General features: G+C 39.4%; 3 protein-coding genes across 7 annotated transcripts in view; 2 read left to right on the top strand and 1 right to left on the bottom strand.

Annotated features, from left to right (window-relative positions):
* The first annotated feature begins 1,439 nt into the window (after positions 1-1,439).
* On the top strand, positions 1,440-5,237 carry LOC108137557 (G2/mitotic-specific cyclin-B). Its single transcript, XM_017259283.2, has 5 exons — positions 1,440-1,749; positions 2,385-2,530; positions 2,593-2,789; positions 3,124-4,028; positions 4,206-5,237. The coding sequence occupies exons 1-5, from the start codon at positions 1,714-1,716 to the stop codon at positions 4,500-4,502; spliced, it is 1,581 nt and encodes a 526-aa protein (XP_017114772.1). The 5' UTR covers positions 1,440-1,713; the 3' UTR covers positions 4,503-5,237.
* Positions 5,238-7,661: 2,424 nt separating this feature from the next.
* On the bottom strand, positions 7,662-11,328 carry LOC108137555 (ATP synthase subunit alpha, mitochondrial). The gene is made up of 4 exons (XM_017259281.2): positions 11,137-11,328; positions 9,915-10,495; positions 8,434-9,235; positions 7,662-8,353 (listed from the first exon to the last, which is right to left on the bottom strand). The coding sequence occupies exons 1-4, from the start codon at positions 11,200-11,202 to the stop codon at positions 8,144-8,146; spliced, it is 1,659 nt and encodes a 552-aa protein (XP_017114770.1). The 5' UTR covers positions 11,203-11,328; the 3' UTR covers positions 7,662-8,143.
* Positions 11,329-12,897: 1,569 nt separating this feature from the next.
* The window catches only part of LOC108137528 (cyclic nucleotide-gated cation channel beta-1), a 68,736-nt gene continuing 66,473 nt past the window's right edge, over positions 12,898-15,160 (top strand). For all 5 annotated transcript variants that reach the window (XM_017259246.2, XM_017259245.2, XM_017259247.2 and 2 more), the window contains exon 1: positions 12,898-14,116. The gene's annotated coding sequence lies outside the window, so the exon portion shown is untranslated. The remainder of the gene's footprint in view (positions 14,117-15,160) is intronic.

Raw genomic sequence — 15,160 nt, forward strand, 5'->3', positions numbered from 1 at the left:
ACAAAAACAACAAAAGAGTTTTACGAAAAAAAAAAAACAGAAGCAAAAATGTGAGGCGATTGTTTTGTGGTCAAGTGCTTGAAAATGATGGAGCAGACGAAAACTTGACACTGATCATCAGCAAAAAAGGCTGAGGAGAAGCAAGAATTATGCTGCATTTCCGCCGTGCAGTTTCGATGTTCTGCGGCCTGTGGCAGCAGGAAATCTTAAATCAGCGAATGCAAATCAGGGAGGCGCAAAAACAAACCGAACACAGCCAATTGAAGTGATCAACTTTTAATTGATGCAATCAATGGCTGTTGCAAACGGTCAAAGTGAAGAGTGTCAGTCAAAGCAATGGCTTAATTTAAAAAAAGAACACACATTAGATATATTTATTTAAATCGTACTTTAAAAACAAAATGGTTGGCAAAAAAAAAAACTTTAAATAAATAAAACTTTTTGCTTTCCACAGTTAGGCGCAATCTAAATTTGTATTTGAATATGATGGTCAGCATTGTTTTTCGCTTATGTTATCGATAATTATCGATAATGCGTTATGGTTTATGCATAGTATTTAGTATTTTACAGTAGTGTGGACACACAACAGGTAACGATATTTTACATTCAAATACTTTACACAAGTTCTTACACCTTGAGAGATTTTTAAAATTATTTCGTAAATATATAAATATTACAACTGAATATAAGCTTTGTTAGTATTGTTTAGATTTGAAATGCAAAATATTACCATTTGCGCTCATATTTATTTATCATTCATAGTAATAAGGTAATAAAAAAAACATTTATTAAACAAACTAATGCTGACGTTTGTCATCGTTAATTTAGTAATATCAGCAATTGTAAGAAACCAGACCAGCCTATCTATTTTAACAAAACCAATTTTCACTATTTTCTATATTATCCCCTTAAAGTGAACATCAGTTTTATGAGCAAGTGTTATAATAATTACTTAAAATCTACTTTGAAAAAAATTTGAACTTTAAAACACAAGCAGGGACAAATAAATGTTTCAATTTATTTAAACTATTCAATTGACACTCTAGATTATTTTTATAAATTTTTTGTATTATACTACAAAACCTTAAGGTAACAGAATATTCGAGTACCAATGAGAATGTAAGCAAGCCCGCCATAAAACGCGAGGACAGAGGACCAAGAATACAATTTCGGTTTTTCATATTAACGATTTATTCGAATAAGGTAAATACCAAGAGCACCATTATCACTCTCAAAATATTCCACGTAACTTGAATTAAATTTTTTTAATATGAATAGCCGCTAACGAGAAAACGCAAAAAAATAGAATATACTTACAGGGCTTTACATACTGTAAAATATAAATGCTAGCAGTATATACCAGACTGAGCATAATTTTGTTGGTATACCACCCGCTGGCCCACTGTTTTTTTTAAAGTATTGCGCAACGGGCACACTAGGCTAATCTAGCTTCACATTTTAAATTCAAACTGCAGCTTGGCTTCTTCGATCGCAAAACTCGTTCAGGTTTTCGGAGAATTGACTCAAATCTCAGCAACACTCGATTTAAAAATTGTAAATTACTACAATTCGGACAACAAATTATATATCCAAATTAAAAACAGCGTTCATTTCTTAAGAAACGCGATCAAAGAACAAAAAAGAGATAGAATAGTCAAGCGTCTGCTCTTTGTGTAATACTCGTGTCTTTACAAATAAAAAGAATTAATCAAAATGGTGGGCACAACACTTAAAATGCGTGGCGACGAGGTGAGTTTTTCCTGAAATTATAAGTTTAACCAAATTGGTTATAATGATCGTAAAAGAGTTCTAAAAGTAGCGGGTTCATCGAGACGCCATTGCAGCGTGGGCACGAATAGAGAGACAAAAAGGAAAGGGAGAAAGAGAGTGTCTAGAGAGGGGGTGAAAAAGTGCCGTTTGTCCTAGACCAGTATTGTTGTTCTTGTAATTCCTTCAGTCACATTATGGCGCAATTTTCTAGTCTCGGTACTTGTACCGCTAATTATTACGCTCTACTTCTTGTTTTTGCATAAATCAAAAAAGAGATTAATCTTGCGGTATTTTTTTCATAAAATGGCCGTCGCTATAAAGTGCATTAGATGCTGGTGAAGACGTATTTCAATACCGATTTATTGTGGATATGTAATAATATTACTGTTTCCATAAAATTAAATAAAAGTACAAATCATTAAATATGAAAAAAAAAAACCGTTTTGGAAAAGATGTAATAATATGCTGGTCATCTCCAAATTAAAAAAGCAAAGAAAAGTTATTTCACAAATGTGTTTTCCCAAACTTTGATTTTAAAAATCTACTTAATGCTATCATTTGCGGACGATTTTAATACTTCCTTTATTATTCTAATCACCTAATGTTATTTTCAGAACGCTTCGGAGAATTTCAAACAAGTGCAACTGAAGAAATTGACAGTGCCTTCACAGGAGGCTACAACAAAACGCGCTGCTTTGGGTGATTTGCAAAATCGCGGCCTAAATCGGCCTATTGCTGCGAAAGACGCGGCGCAGAAAGAGTAAGGAACAAGCGCATTTCTAAGCCCTACGTTCTCCATCATATTTGCCTTACTTTTGCTAGCCCCAAGGATCTGAAGCTCACAGAAGCCCTTCGCAATGCCAAGGCTCGAGTGGATACCCACTGGAAAAAGGCCCAGGAAAACACCAATAATGGCAATACCGCCGCTCCTCCCAAAGAAGGGGGCGTTTCGGCATTTTTGCGCGCAAATTCGGTGCGCAATCGCGTTCCGACCAAGACGACTGTGGAATCCACTAAGCGTAAGTAAAACAAACTAGTTCACACAATACAAAAATGTTGGAAAAAATTTTGATTATTTTCCGTTAAAAGAAAACTATTTGGGTTTATTTTTAACATTAATAATTATAAATATATTTAATCACTTACCAAAAATTTATGCAAATTAATATGGATTAAATTAACGACGAATTCGTTAAAATCTACTTTAAAAAAAAACAGATTTATATATTAACGGTGCTATTACTATTTAAACAAAAGCATGCAAAAATAAATGCTTAAATTTACTTAATCTATCCAATTGACACTTTAGATTATTTTTATTAATTATTTATATTATTCTTCAAATCCTTAAAGTAACGGCAAAGTCGAGTACCAACGAGAATGTAACCGAGCCCGCCTTAAAACGCGAGGACAGCAACCTGTCCAAGAAATCACTGACCAAGCTGAGAGCTGCATTAGCCAAACCCGCGATGGGGGTTTCCGGAATTCGTCGGGAACCGGTGGCTGTGGCTCGGAAAGAGCCGGAGACCAAGAAGGAAGTAGTGGAGAACAAGAAGGCAGTGTCGGAGGCCAAGAAAGAAGTGACCAGGATGCCTCTCATTAAGTCCAGCAGTGTCATCGCTGCAACCACCTCAACGATGCCAACCACCATGTCTCTTTCCAGCAAGCGATTGGCTGGAATCGAGGACATCGATGCCAATGACAAGGAGAACCTGGTGCTGGTCTCCGAATATGTGAACGACATCTATGACTATTTGTACCAGGTGGAACAGCAACAACCCATACACAAGGATCACCTGGCCGGGCAGAAGGAGGTGTCTCACAAGATGCGATCCGTGCTGATCGATTGGATCAACGAGGTCCACTTGCAGTTCCACCTGGCTCCAGAAACCTTCCAGCTAGCGGTGGCCATTATCGATCGTTATCTGCAAGTGGTTAAGGACACCAAGCGCACCTATTTGCAATTGGTCGGAGTGACTGCTCTCTTTATAGCTACCAAGTACGAGGAGCTGTTTCCGCCGGCCATCGGGGATTTTGTTTTCATCACGGACGATACGTACACAGCCCGGCAGATCCGACAAATGGAGCTGCAGATCTTTAAAGCCATCGACTGCAATCTGTCGCGTCCGCTGCCGATTCATTTCCTGCGGCGTTACTCGAAGGCTGCCGGCGCGGAGGATGAGCACCATGCCATGTCCAAATACTTAATAGAGCTAGCATCTGTGGATTACGAAATGGCTTCCTATAGGCCATCGGAGGTATGTCCTGATTTAAGACAGGTCGAGAATAAATAAACCGGTCATTATTAACAAAAAAATACAGTTGTCTATGCAACGTTTCAACCAGTATTATCTATTTTTTTAGATAAGTAAATTTACCAAATTCTTAAGTAACTAAACGAAAATGTACTTACAAATTGTACTCTTCCTTTGCAGATTGCAGCTGCTTCGCTGTTCCTGTCGCTGCACTTGCTCAATGGTAACTATCGGGCTGGGACAGGATTCAACGACCGCCACTGGACTCCCACTTTGACCTACTATTCGCGTTATACGGCTGCCCACTTGCGACCCATTACACGGCTAATTGCGAAACTGGCCCGGGATGCTCCCCAGGCCAAACTGAAGGCCATCTACAACAAGTACCAGGGCAGCAAGTTCCAGAAGATTGCCCTGCGAACGGAGCTAAGCGGTGCCCTGATTGACTCCATCGTGGGCCAGAGTCAATGGAAGTAGTTGGGCGGAAAGAAAGATCATCGATTACATAGTTTAGTTTAATTTGTTTTCATTTTTTAAATTTTTAGCGTATTCAATGTTCTGTTCGTTTTGTGTTCGTTACAAAATGCGTATAAACCCGTATATGTATGTATATCAATCCCGTCATCATTATCTTGATCATAATAAGCAATCCAGTCGTGCTGGAGTCCCCTAAGCGGTTTTCGCCCGCTTCCAAAAGCTGGCTCCGGCTGCTTTGCCCCTGAAGCAATAGTTTCCCGCGAGCTGGCCGCTGGGAGTGAGTTGACCGGATTAAACTGGAGCCCGCCTGCTCCTCCCACTGGGACATCTCCTCAGTGAGGAGTGAGCGGCGGAGCGGTGGACACCGAGAGAGAGTGGGCAACGAGTTCATTTGCTGGCCGAACACATCGGCGTTGTCTCTCCAAGAACTATATATTTAATCAGCACTATTTTAACTTGTATTTAATATTTAGCATCGATGGGAATTTGCTCGTCCTGTGTTTTACGACAAAAAAAAAATGTGCAAAAATATTTTCATATCTCCCAAAAATTATATGAGACTTAGACTATTTGTAATTTATATAATGTATTCCACACATTCATACAAAAATGCACCTTAAACTAGTTGTATTGTTTACTTTAATATAAACAAAGATAAGAAGGGTTTTATCCAATCTTGATGTTTCTGAAAGTGTCCCAACAAATATATAACAAATAAAGTTTTGAGTACTTTTATGCAAATGTGTTAAAAGGTTTTTTCGGGAATGGAATCGAATATATAACGAATTTCAAAATGGTGTTTAATTCGTCTTATACATTTAAAGAGTTCTTATGAGATTGCTGCCAAAATTTTGGGTAAATGGTGTTTTGCCATTGGCTAAATCCCAATGATATTTCTTTTGTTTTCAAAACAATTTATAGGTATTTGTTTAAGATAAAGTTTTGCTTATATTTGTTTTTGATTGTATTAATTTCAGAAATTTACTATATCATTTTGACAGCTGCTGAGTGTGAGAAATAATCCACACCCCGAAAAAAATCAGGGACCAGACCAGAAATTAATATAAAGACCTTTGCCAAGGACAAAGTTGTGTTCTTTTGTCCTGCATTCTTATCAATCCTGAATACACAAAAAACACGGCTATACCAGACACTCATACATACACATAACCAGCACCCTGAGGAAAGGTCACCTTCCCGATCGCAGGTCAGTTACTTCTCCTCCGAGTCTCTTCCTCCTGTTTGTCAGTTTCACGTTTCTCTTTTCGGTTCTGTGTTCCCTGTTCCATGGAACAGTAATTGCCGAGCACATTTCTCGCACATGGCTGTGTATGTGTGTGCCGCTGTATGACTTTCGTGTGTGTGGGTGTCTATCTCACTTTTCTCTTGTAAAGTGATTTTTCGATACAGTGAACTAAAAAGAACAAAGGCTTTTATACTTTAAAATTATTTACAGGTACACATTAAGCATGTCAACATTATTTTGTAATCAATTGATGTATTGACAACAATATATTTGCTATATATTTTTGCTTTATTTTAGATGGAATTTTGTATAATGTCTATACTTCTAGAAATCACAGTATGAAATTGTACAATATTTTTGTTTTGTAGCAAGAAGTCAATTATCTAATAATTAATTAAAAAGAATATATTTTCCTATTACTGTTAACTATGACTCCTTCAAGTTTATAACAAATGTAGATTTCATAGGGCAGAAAATTATGAAATGTTTAAAAATACATTGTCACCCAAAAATGCTTATAATTGTAGAGTTGTTCGTCTCTAGGCGTGCCCACTGTATTTGGCCTGCTGTGTTTGCTGTGCGCCTGTTCGAAATTTAAGTTTGACGGTTTTATGGCTCTCATTAATTTTTGTTTACGGTCAAACAAATGTTATAAAAAGAAAGTAATTTTTCTTGCCGCCCCCCTGCTCCACACTTTTGGCATATTTTATGTTGCCTGCCAGCGGCAATGGGCGTCATAAAAACTTCAGGCCGTATAAATCGGGTTTACTGTTTTTGGGTCTTTGGCCGCTGTTTTTTTTTTTGGGATTTCTTGCTTTCGTTTCTGGCTTGCTGTTAACGAAATATGCACAGCACGAACCACTCGCAATCACCGAGTCCTTTATTTCGTGGTGCTCCTTGGAGTGCAACTAGTCGCTCAGGTAGCTCGGTAAGGGTGGCTTATTCGCACAGGGATCAGGGGGTTACGCTTATGCAAAAGGACGAGGTGAGAGGACATCTGCCCGTCGGCTGGCGGATCAGCTGAGCGCAAGGACCAGAATTAGTTCTGGAAATCCCTGTCGGCAATGGGATTTTTTTTTTTAAACCAGGACTACCTAAGGTCTTAATTATTGATTACCACAACATTTGAAAAACGTGCCTTTGAAAATCTTGTATGGACCGCAGTGAAAATATTTAAAGTAAACTAAGATTGGTCTTGTTTATTTAATATCTATTATGTAAGGTGTTATAACAACACACGGGCGTATTAAGCTTAAATAGAGTCTATAATGTTTCGAAATTTTGGTAAACCTTAACATTGTAAAATAATTATTTAAACAAGAAGGAAAGCAAACTTCGGCAAGCCGATGCTAATAGACTCATTCGGCTATTAAAATATTCTATAAAGCAACCATTTTTTGATTTAAGCTCATTATATTATTATATTTTCCGTGTAATTCTTAACAAATTAAAATAATAAACAATCACTATATTTGGGAGAATTTTGTAACAGCAAAGTTCTAATTTTTTAAACCCGGTATATTGTTATTTTATTCGTTTGCTGCTCTTAGCTTCTATGGCTGTGCTTGTTGGGGAAATACTCAGGTTGACTGAGTAACGGGTATTTAATAGTCGGATATTTTTTTGGTTTTTAGTAAAACGGATTCGTATAAATATGTTTAAAGTGTACCTATTAATATAATCATTAGTGTATCTTATATAATTGTCCGATCCGGCTCATTCCGACTTATATACTTCCTGCAATAGAAAGTCTTTTGGAAAAGTTTCAGAATGGGTAGAAACCATAGCTGCTGGTTTCTGGAGGAAAGTGTGCCTAATATCAGTTCTTACAACATATTTAATTGATTTGGTTTATAACTAAGAAATAGGTGAATATATTGGATTCCCAGCTAAGAAAAAACATATAGCTCGTGTAGAGTATAATTTAGTATCGTTTTTAATTCATCATCGTTTCACAATCATCCTCAGACAGTATTTCGACTATTCTTGATTACAATATTTGAAATATTGATTACACTTTAAAGGTAGAAGAACAACGGGGGATTATCTATCGTTTAAGAGGCTGGAGGAACCGCACGGATATTTCGCTGAAATTCGAAACTGCATCTTGCAGGGAAGCGCTTTCCAGTCCGCCGCCTGCGCCTGCTCTCTCTCTCCCAAGATTTTGCGGCGTGATGGCACAGGACCACGGAATAGAAGCGATCCCTACGGGATACGTAGGAGAACATGAATGTGCAAAAGAGTTTTCTCTTGTTTTTTGTTGTATAATTTCTGTTTATCTTAAGCTTTAGGTTGTTATTTTTTCTTGTTGTTTGCGGCAGAGATGGCAGCATTATTCGAACCATCTACGATGTTAATTGCACGCAACTGCTTTACTTTTCTTCAGTTTTGATGCTTAACCCTGGAAGGTGGACAAGAACTTGGAAACAACGTCCTTCAGCTTGGCATCGGACGCCTCCGAGATACCGCCCTCCTTGGCGATGGTGTCGAGCAGAGCCTGCTCGGAGGTCTTGATGTGCTGCAAGAACTCCTTCTCGAACTTGGTGATCTTGGCGGGATCCATCTTGTCAAGATGACCGCGCACACCGCAGTAGATGACAGCGACCTGGGAAATTAGGTGAAGTATTAGAAGTTTCTCTCCAAACAGGGTTTTCGTAAATGTCCGATATCCCTTCGCATACGCACCTGATCCTCAATGGCCATGGGCACGTACTGACCCTGCTTGAGCAGCTCAGTAAGACGCACACCACGGTTCAGCAGCTGCTGGGTGGCGGCATCCAGATCGGAACCGAACTGGGCGAAGGCGGCGACCTCACGGTACTGGGCCAACTCCAGCTTCATCGAACCGGCCACCTGCTTCATGGCCTTGGTCTGGGCAGCGGAACCCACACGGGACACGGACAGACCGACGTTAATGGCAGGGCGAATACCCTTGTAGAACAACTCCGTCTCCAAGAAGATCTGGCCATCGGTAATCGAGATGACGTTGGTTGGAATGTAGGCGGACACATCTCCAGCCTGGGTCTCGATCACGGGCAGGGCAGTCAGGGAGCCACCGCCCATGGCAGGGGACATCTTGGCGGCACGCTCCAGCAGACGCGAATGCAGGTAGAACACATCGCCGGGGTAGGCCTCACGACCTGGGGGACGACGCAGCAGCAGGGACATCTGACGGTAGGCCACAGCCTGCTTGGACAAATCATCGTAGATGATCAGGGCGTGCTTGCCCTTGTCGCGGAAGTACTCTCCCATGGCGCAGCCAGAGTAGGGAGCCAGGTACTGCAGGGGAGCAGCATCGGAGGCGGTGGCCGACACGATCACGGTGTAGCCCATGGCGCCGGAGTCGGTCAGACGCTTTACGATCTGGGCGACGGTGGAACGCTTCTGGCCAATGGCGACGTAGATGCAGAACAGTTTCTTGGAGTCGTCCTGAGCCTCGTTGAAACGCTTCTGGTTGATGATGGTATCAATGGCCAGAGCAGTCTTACTGCAAATTGAATATAAAATTGGTTGGTTAGCTGGAGTTGGAAAATTAATTTAATTATTACTACTTTTCACTTTTAAGACTTTTTTGTTCGCATTTAATTTAAATGTAGTTTAGTATTCAGTACAATACATCAACTCCTGATAAATAATTATAATATAATTATTATAATACCACCTTCTAATAATAGCACTTAATGATTTAAAAAAAAAAAAATACATTTGAAGAAAAAAAAAAGAATGTTTGGGCTTCAGTTGGTTTGAAATAAAAATCTGGCATTTCATTTCATATTTGCGTATAAGTGGAAAGTATGTAAACTAATGAAGTTTGTTAACTGTTGAACTAGATTATCTTATCACACATTTATCCATTTTAATAAAAATTATAAAATTAAATGAAAATTGTAGTATAAGATGAGGTGGATTGGAAGTCAGGCAAAACCCAGATTATTTTTTATTTTAATAAAAAAAATAAAGGGTGTAGTATATTTCGGTGTCGGTAACCAGCATAAGTACTGGTCTAGAAGGTAAGTCTAGAGAAATTATCAGATTTGGGTCTGATTGGGCAAGTCGTTCAGAAAATAAACACCTAAATTAATATCTAATTTGAGTGGACAAGCCAAAGAAGTCGCTTGGAATATATATTGATTTGGTTGCATTTGTAGTATCTCTATAGGCCTTACCCAGTCTGACGATCGCCAATGATCAGCTCACGCTGACCACGGCCGATGGGCACCAGAGAGTCGACGGCCTTGATGCCGGTCTGCATGGGCTCCCTCACAGACACACGGGGGATGATGCCGGGGGCCTTGATGCCCACACGGAAGCGGTCCTTGGTGTTGATGGCACCCTTGCCGTCAATGGCATTGCCGAGGGCATCCACGACGCGACCCAGCAGCTCATCACCGACGGGCACATCCACGATGGCACCGGTACGCTTGACGATATCGCCCTGCTTGATCAGCTTGTCGTTACCGAAGACCACCACACCGACGTTGTCGGGCTCCAAGTTGAGGGCCATGCCCTTCAGGCCCGAGGAGAACTCCACCATCTCATCGGCCTGGATGTTGTTCAGACCGTAGACACGAGCGATACCGTCACCGATGCTCAGCACACGGCCGGTCTCCTCCAGATCAGCCTTGGGGGCGACGCCCAGGATGCGCTCCTCCAGGATGTTGGAGATCTCAGCGCTGCGCTGCGAGCTGGCCACATGGAATTTGCGGGCAGCAAGACTGGCGGCGGGGTAGGCGGCTTTGCAGGCGACCTGTGGAAAAAAAAGATAATCTATTATTATGCGAGATTATGTAAGGTGGTTTGGGTAGACCCGTAACATTGGATAATCTCAGGGTAGCAAATCTTCAGCACTTCTCCATAACTTCTTAGATCTTAAAACATAGTAAGCCCTTTCATAGGGTATCTGGCTGTCGGTTCGCACCCACTTTGCATTCTATCCACCTTCACCACTTGCTTGACGGCCGTACCTAACCTCAAACTTTTCTTCCACCGCATCTCGCCCAACATCATAATTATGTAATCTGACCACAAAAACAAAGTCTATTTAGCACTTTTCACTCACAATTATTTGCTAAATAACCAATAAAAAACATTTCTTTTGCCAATTCTCGGCCCGCACTGATTATGTAACCCTGACAACCCACAAAATTTCAGCGGCAGCTTTGTAATTTACCGCATTGCGTAACATTAAATTCTTGGCCAAAAACCAGGAAAATCCAATATTATTTGTATATCCTGCTGCTACGGACAATCATTATCCATTTGTTGGTCAAAACTTTGAAGCACAAGGAGGCACTAATTTTTGCAAATACCCCGTCGAATCGGTTATGTATGACATCTTTTTAGCCAACTTTTTTCGGGCGTATTGTTGGTCGAATTTGTGGTTAATACCTGAGTGGCAGCCTTGGGCAGGTTACGGGCGACCGAGGACGCCAGGCGGGCGGAAATAATCGACATTTTGTATGCTTTTTAACTTTTCGCCGCAGAAATAATTGTACAATTCCTACACCAATTCCTCTCCACACTCGTAGTACTTTTCACAAGATGGTTGCTGTGCCGACGTTCGGTGTGGCAGTGCTGGTAAATGCTCGCAGGTTGACCATATGCGCGTTGCGCAATGCAGCCACACCGGCGATAGTGATTACGGTCATCCTTAGTGATGACAACTTTTGCGATTTCTGGCTGAGTTTTTGACAGTGCAATTGTTTACATAATTCACTTGAATAATATTATTTACAATTAACAAATTTGTTAAGGGACTTTCAAAACATGTATGCGTAAAATTTACTTAAAAGCTTTGCTCAATAAATTATTATTTCTGAAAACTTATTCGTTTTTAGTGATACCATTAATGGAATTTGAATATCTTATGTTTCTTAATTTCAAATGTTGACGGAACAAGCAAATTAGTTAACTAGTTATGTTAAGATTTGTGGACAATAAAAGTTACGATATGTTAATTAAATCATGCATTTTATTTTATGCAGCAAAGGTTTTCCACTAAATAATGGACTGTTGAAATGTTGGCGTTGTTAAAAACAATCATGTTTATTATTTGCCTAGAATTAATGAATGTTAAAAATTCTTAATATATGTTTAGAATATATTTGTAAAAGATAAATGTCTTAGAAATTAAAAATACAAAATCACTCAAATTTATGTAGTAAATTATGTATATTTTATATAATATAATTTGACTGTGACAATAAGTCAATTAAGTATAGATCTATACATACATATTCAAAACATTTAATTGTGGGAATCTTTTGTTTTTTATTGTTTTGGACAGATACTATTCGGTAATAATCGAATCTCATAGCAAGGAGCTTTAAGAGTGTGCACATTTCTTACAAACGCGTTTCTACCTTGACATCGACATTCTTTCGGGGACTTCCCATTTTTTTTTTGAAGAAACAATCCAGTTAACTTTAAAAGAAAACTAAAAAAAACTCTTTATAAAAATAAAGAGCGTATAAATATGGGGTGCTGAAAATCACAAGAAGTTTAAAATTATCTGTCATTGTGCCTAAAAGTATGCTTCCTTGAATTTTGATGTCCATCGATTTAAATTATATTCTTCTGAGCATGCTATTAAACAACTTTGTGCGTTGTTATAAGCCGTAGAGGAAACTTTTTAGGTTGTTTTAAGCCTCTAGAAAATATGTAACCTATTGCAGTGCCTAAAAATATGCTTCCTTGAATCTTTGAATCTTGAGGTCCAACGATTAAAGTTACACATTGCCTTGAGACAACTTTTTGAGTTATTTCGTACCTCTAAGAAATTATGTACATTGTGTTTTTCGGAACACTTTCAAAATATGGCACCTCTGGTTGGCCGAGTTATTAAAACGGTCTGTTCATTTTGGAGACTTTCGAGCATTTCATTGTTGCGCCGCCTCGCTCTCTCTCACTAGCAGGATGGTTTGGAGAGTGAGAGGGTGTGTTGGAGTGTAGAAATGTGTGAAGGGGGGCTGGAAAAAGTGTCTGCACTAGGAGAGCGGCGAGAAAGTCTACACTTCAAAGAAGAAGAGTAGGTAGAGGAAGCTGTGCGCGCGAGCATACGAAAGCAAAAAAAAACTTAAAAAAAAAAAAAAGCGTGAAAGCATCCAGCCGCTCGCTCACGCAGCTTCACTTCGTCGCTTCAGTCTGAGCTTGTGCGGTCCTGTGAACGCAACGCGTCGGCACAACGGTAGAAAACGGTCGGTATAACGGTACAGCGGGAGAAAGCTGGGCGCTATGTGCCAAATGTAGGGGAAAATTGCATGTGCCATTAATGTGAATTTGTGCGAAAACCCGGTAGACTTCAACTTTAGCCAGCCAGCTGCTCTTCACGGGGCCAGAAAATAATCGCGGAATTTCTGGTCACGTGTTATCCTTCGGTTTTTAGTGATTTTCGTAAAACAACGTTTATTATGCAAATTATCGCAACAACAAAGACTGGGGACAAAAGCATCCAATCTCCAAAAAACCTATAAAAAAGAAAACTCTAAAACTGGAAGAGCTCCTCGACGATTCTTCCTGTTTTTTTTTTCATTTTTGGTTGCTGCTCCTGCTGCTGCACACAAACAATGATAGAAATTTGTCATCACACACACACGCACGGGGAGCATAGAACAAAGGCAAAAAGATAAATAAGCAAAGAAGAAGAAGGGAGTGCGAGTGAGAGAGGGAGCAGAGTTGCCCTCCGTCTCACTCACGCACTTGACTGAACATTAACATTATTTTTTTTTGCAAAGATGGAGATTTTGAAGTCCTGGTCCATTTATGCTTGCCGGCAGCCGCATATCGTTGGCATCAACATGCTCCCCATCCAGCTGTAAAATCCGCATTCGTACTCGCATCCGCCATCCGCAATTTTTGACAGCTGTCAGCGCGAATGTTGGCGTTTGTGCGTGTGTGCTGGCACAGTTATTTCCACTTGGCGGCAAGGTCAGCGCGACATGCAAATTGAAAAGCGCCGCACGGGCAAAAACAAAGGCAAAAGGATGCCCAGCAGCAACAACAAAAATATCTACGGTAGCAAAACCAACAACAAGAACTACATCAACTAACGAAAATGTTTGAGAAATATGTCGCCACATATGTGCGCGCGTGTGAGCAAGTGAAATTAAAATTCCCGCATGCCTAATGAATTCGCCCGCTCGTTCGACGTCCCTCTCCCACAACCGTTATGCGTGTTTGTGCCAGTGTGTGTGCGTGTGTGTCGCTGACTTCGGAATGACAACAAGAACAACAAGAATAGCAGCTACAACTAAAACAATGGCTTGCTAAGCTGTCTGAGTGTGTCAAAAAAGAAGGAGAGCCAAAGAGAGAGCGAAAGAGAGAGAAAAGTGGAAAAAGAACGAAAGCAAAAGTGAAACTAGCAACGACGGTGAGTAAAAAGTTTGCAAATCCCTAAAAAGTATGCTAAAAATAGCCATTTTCTTTGAATAACGTTTCACCAATTTACAAATATCTCTCTTGTTCGTCTTGCTCTAATAAGTGTGTAAAATATAATTAAAAGAACGTGATAGCTTAAAGCTTGAAATGTTTATTTTAGATACTCCGTTCTTTAGGGTTGATACATTTCTTATTTAAAATATTTAATAATCAGATGACAGCAATATTTAGATAATTTTTGCAATAATAATAACCAATTGAAAGCTTAAGTGAACAGATTTTCATAAATTAAAAATTGTACAATTAATTGTATTAATTGCGGAATTCGTCCAATTATGTATATAACGTTGAGAAAAAGTAGAATTTATATAATTGTGGCAGTCCGTCTTCCCCACCATCTATCTGACATTCACTCCTTTCCTATTCAACAAAACCAAAAGTTGCATACACATTTATGCAAATTTAGCCAAATCAAATTGCAATTCCGGCTGCAACACAAACACACACACAAAACTCTTAATATGAACAAACGGAAAATAGTGTAGCTACATATCCAAAGGATAATAGTAAACTCTAGACTTATGAGATAATATTTAAGATAATCGAAATCTTGTTACAAAATTAAAAATCTTTGCAAGCAATGTTTTCGAATATGTATCTTCAATTTTAAGAAGCTTAAAGGGAAATTTTAACAAACTCATTCAATTTTTTTTTGCTTAGAAGCTTCTGAAAAAGGTGCGAAAAACAAGCTAACTTATCTCTGATTTTGATTTGCTTCCGAAGCGCTCAACCAAATTTGATGTGATATAAAGTTGATGTACGCTTTTGGTGATATTTTTGCTTGTCCATGGCATAAACTTTATCGATTACAAGATATGGTCTTATGGTTTTCAAACCCACTGAATAAACAATATATAGAAATAAAGTCATTATCATCTGGGGTCGAGGGTCTCCCCAAAAAGGAAAACCAATTAAAATTATTTGTGGCGTCAAAGGCAAATGGCAAAGAATGCGGCGAGTCGAAATGAAAACGAAG

Source organism: Drosophila elegans, unplaced genomic scaffold (genome assembly GCF_018152505.1).
Source record: "Drosophila elegans isolate 14027-0461.03 unplaced genomic scaffold, ASM1815250v1 contig_520, whole genome shotgun sequence".
NCBI classification, from domain to species: Eukaryota; Metazoa; Arthropoda; class Insecta; order Diptera; family Drosophilidae; genus Drosophila; species Drosophila elegans.

Excerpts from the sequence above, each read along its gene's own strand:
- LOC108137557 (XM_017259283.2), top strand. The coding sequence starts at position 1,714 with ATGGTGGGCACAACACTTAAAATGCGTGGCGACGAG. Across the intron at positions 1,750-2,384 it reads TTAAAATGCGTGGCGACGAG|AACGCTTCGGAGAATTTCAA; the intron begins GTGAGTTTTTCC and ends TGTTATTTTCAG. Across the intron at positions 2,790-3,123 it reads GACTGTGGAATCCACTAAGC|TAACGGCAAAGTCGAGTACC; the intron begins GTAAGTAAAACA and ends AAATCCTTAAAG.
- LOC108137555 (XM_017259281.2), bottom strand. The coding sequence starts at position 11,202 with ATGTCGATTATTTCCGCCCGCCTGGCGTCCTCGGTCGCCCGTAACCTG. Across the intron at positions 10,496-11,136 it reads TGCCCAAGGCTGCCACTCAG|GTCGCCTGCAAAGCCGCCTA; the intron begins GTATTAACCACA and ends TTTTTTCCACAG. Across the intron at positions 8,354-8,433 it reads CCATGGCCATTGAGGATCAG|GTCGCTGTCATCTACTGCGG; the intron begins GTGCGTATGCGA and ends CTAATTTCCCAG.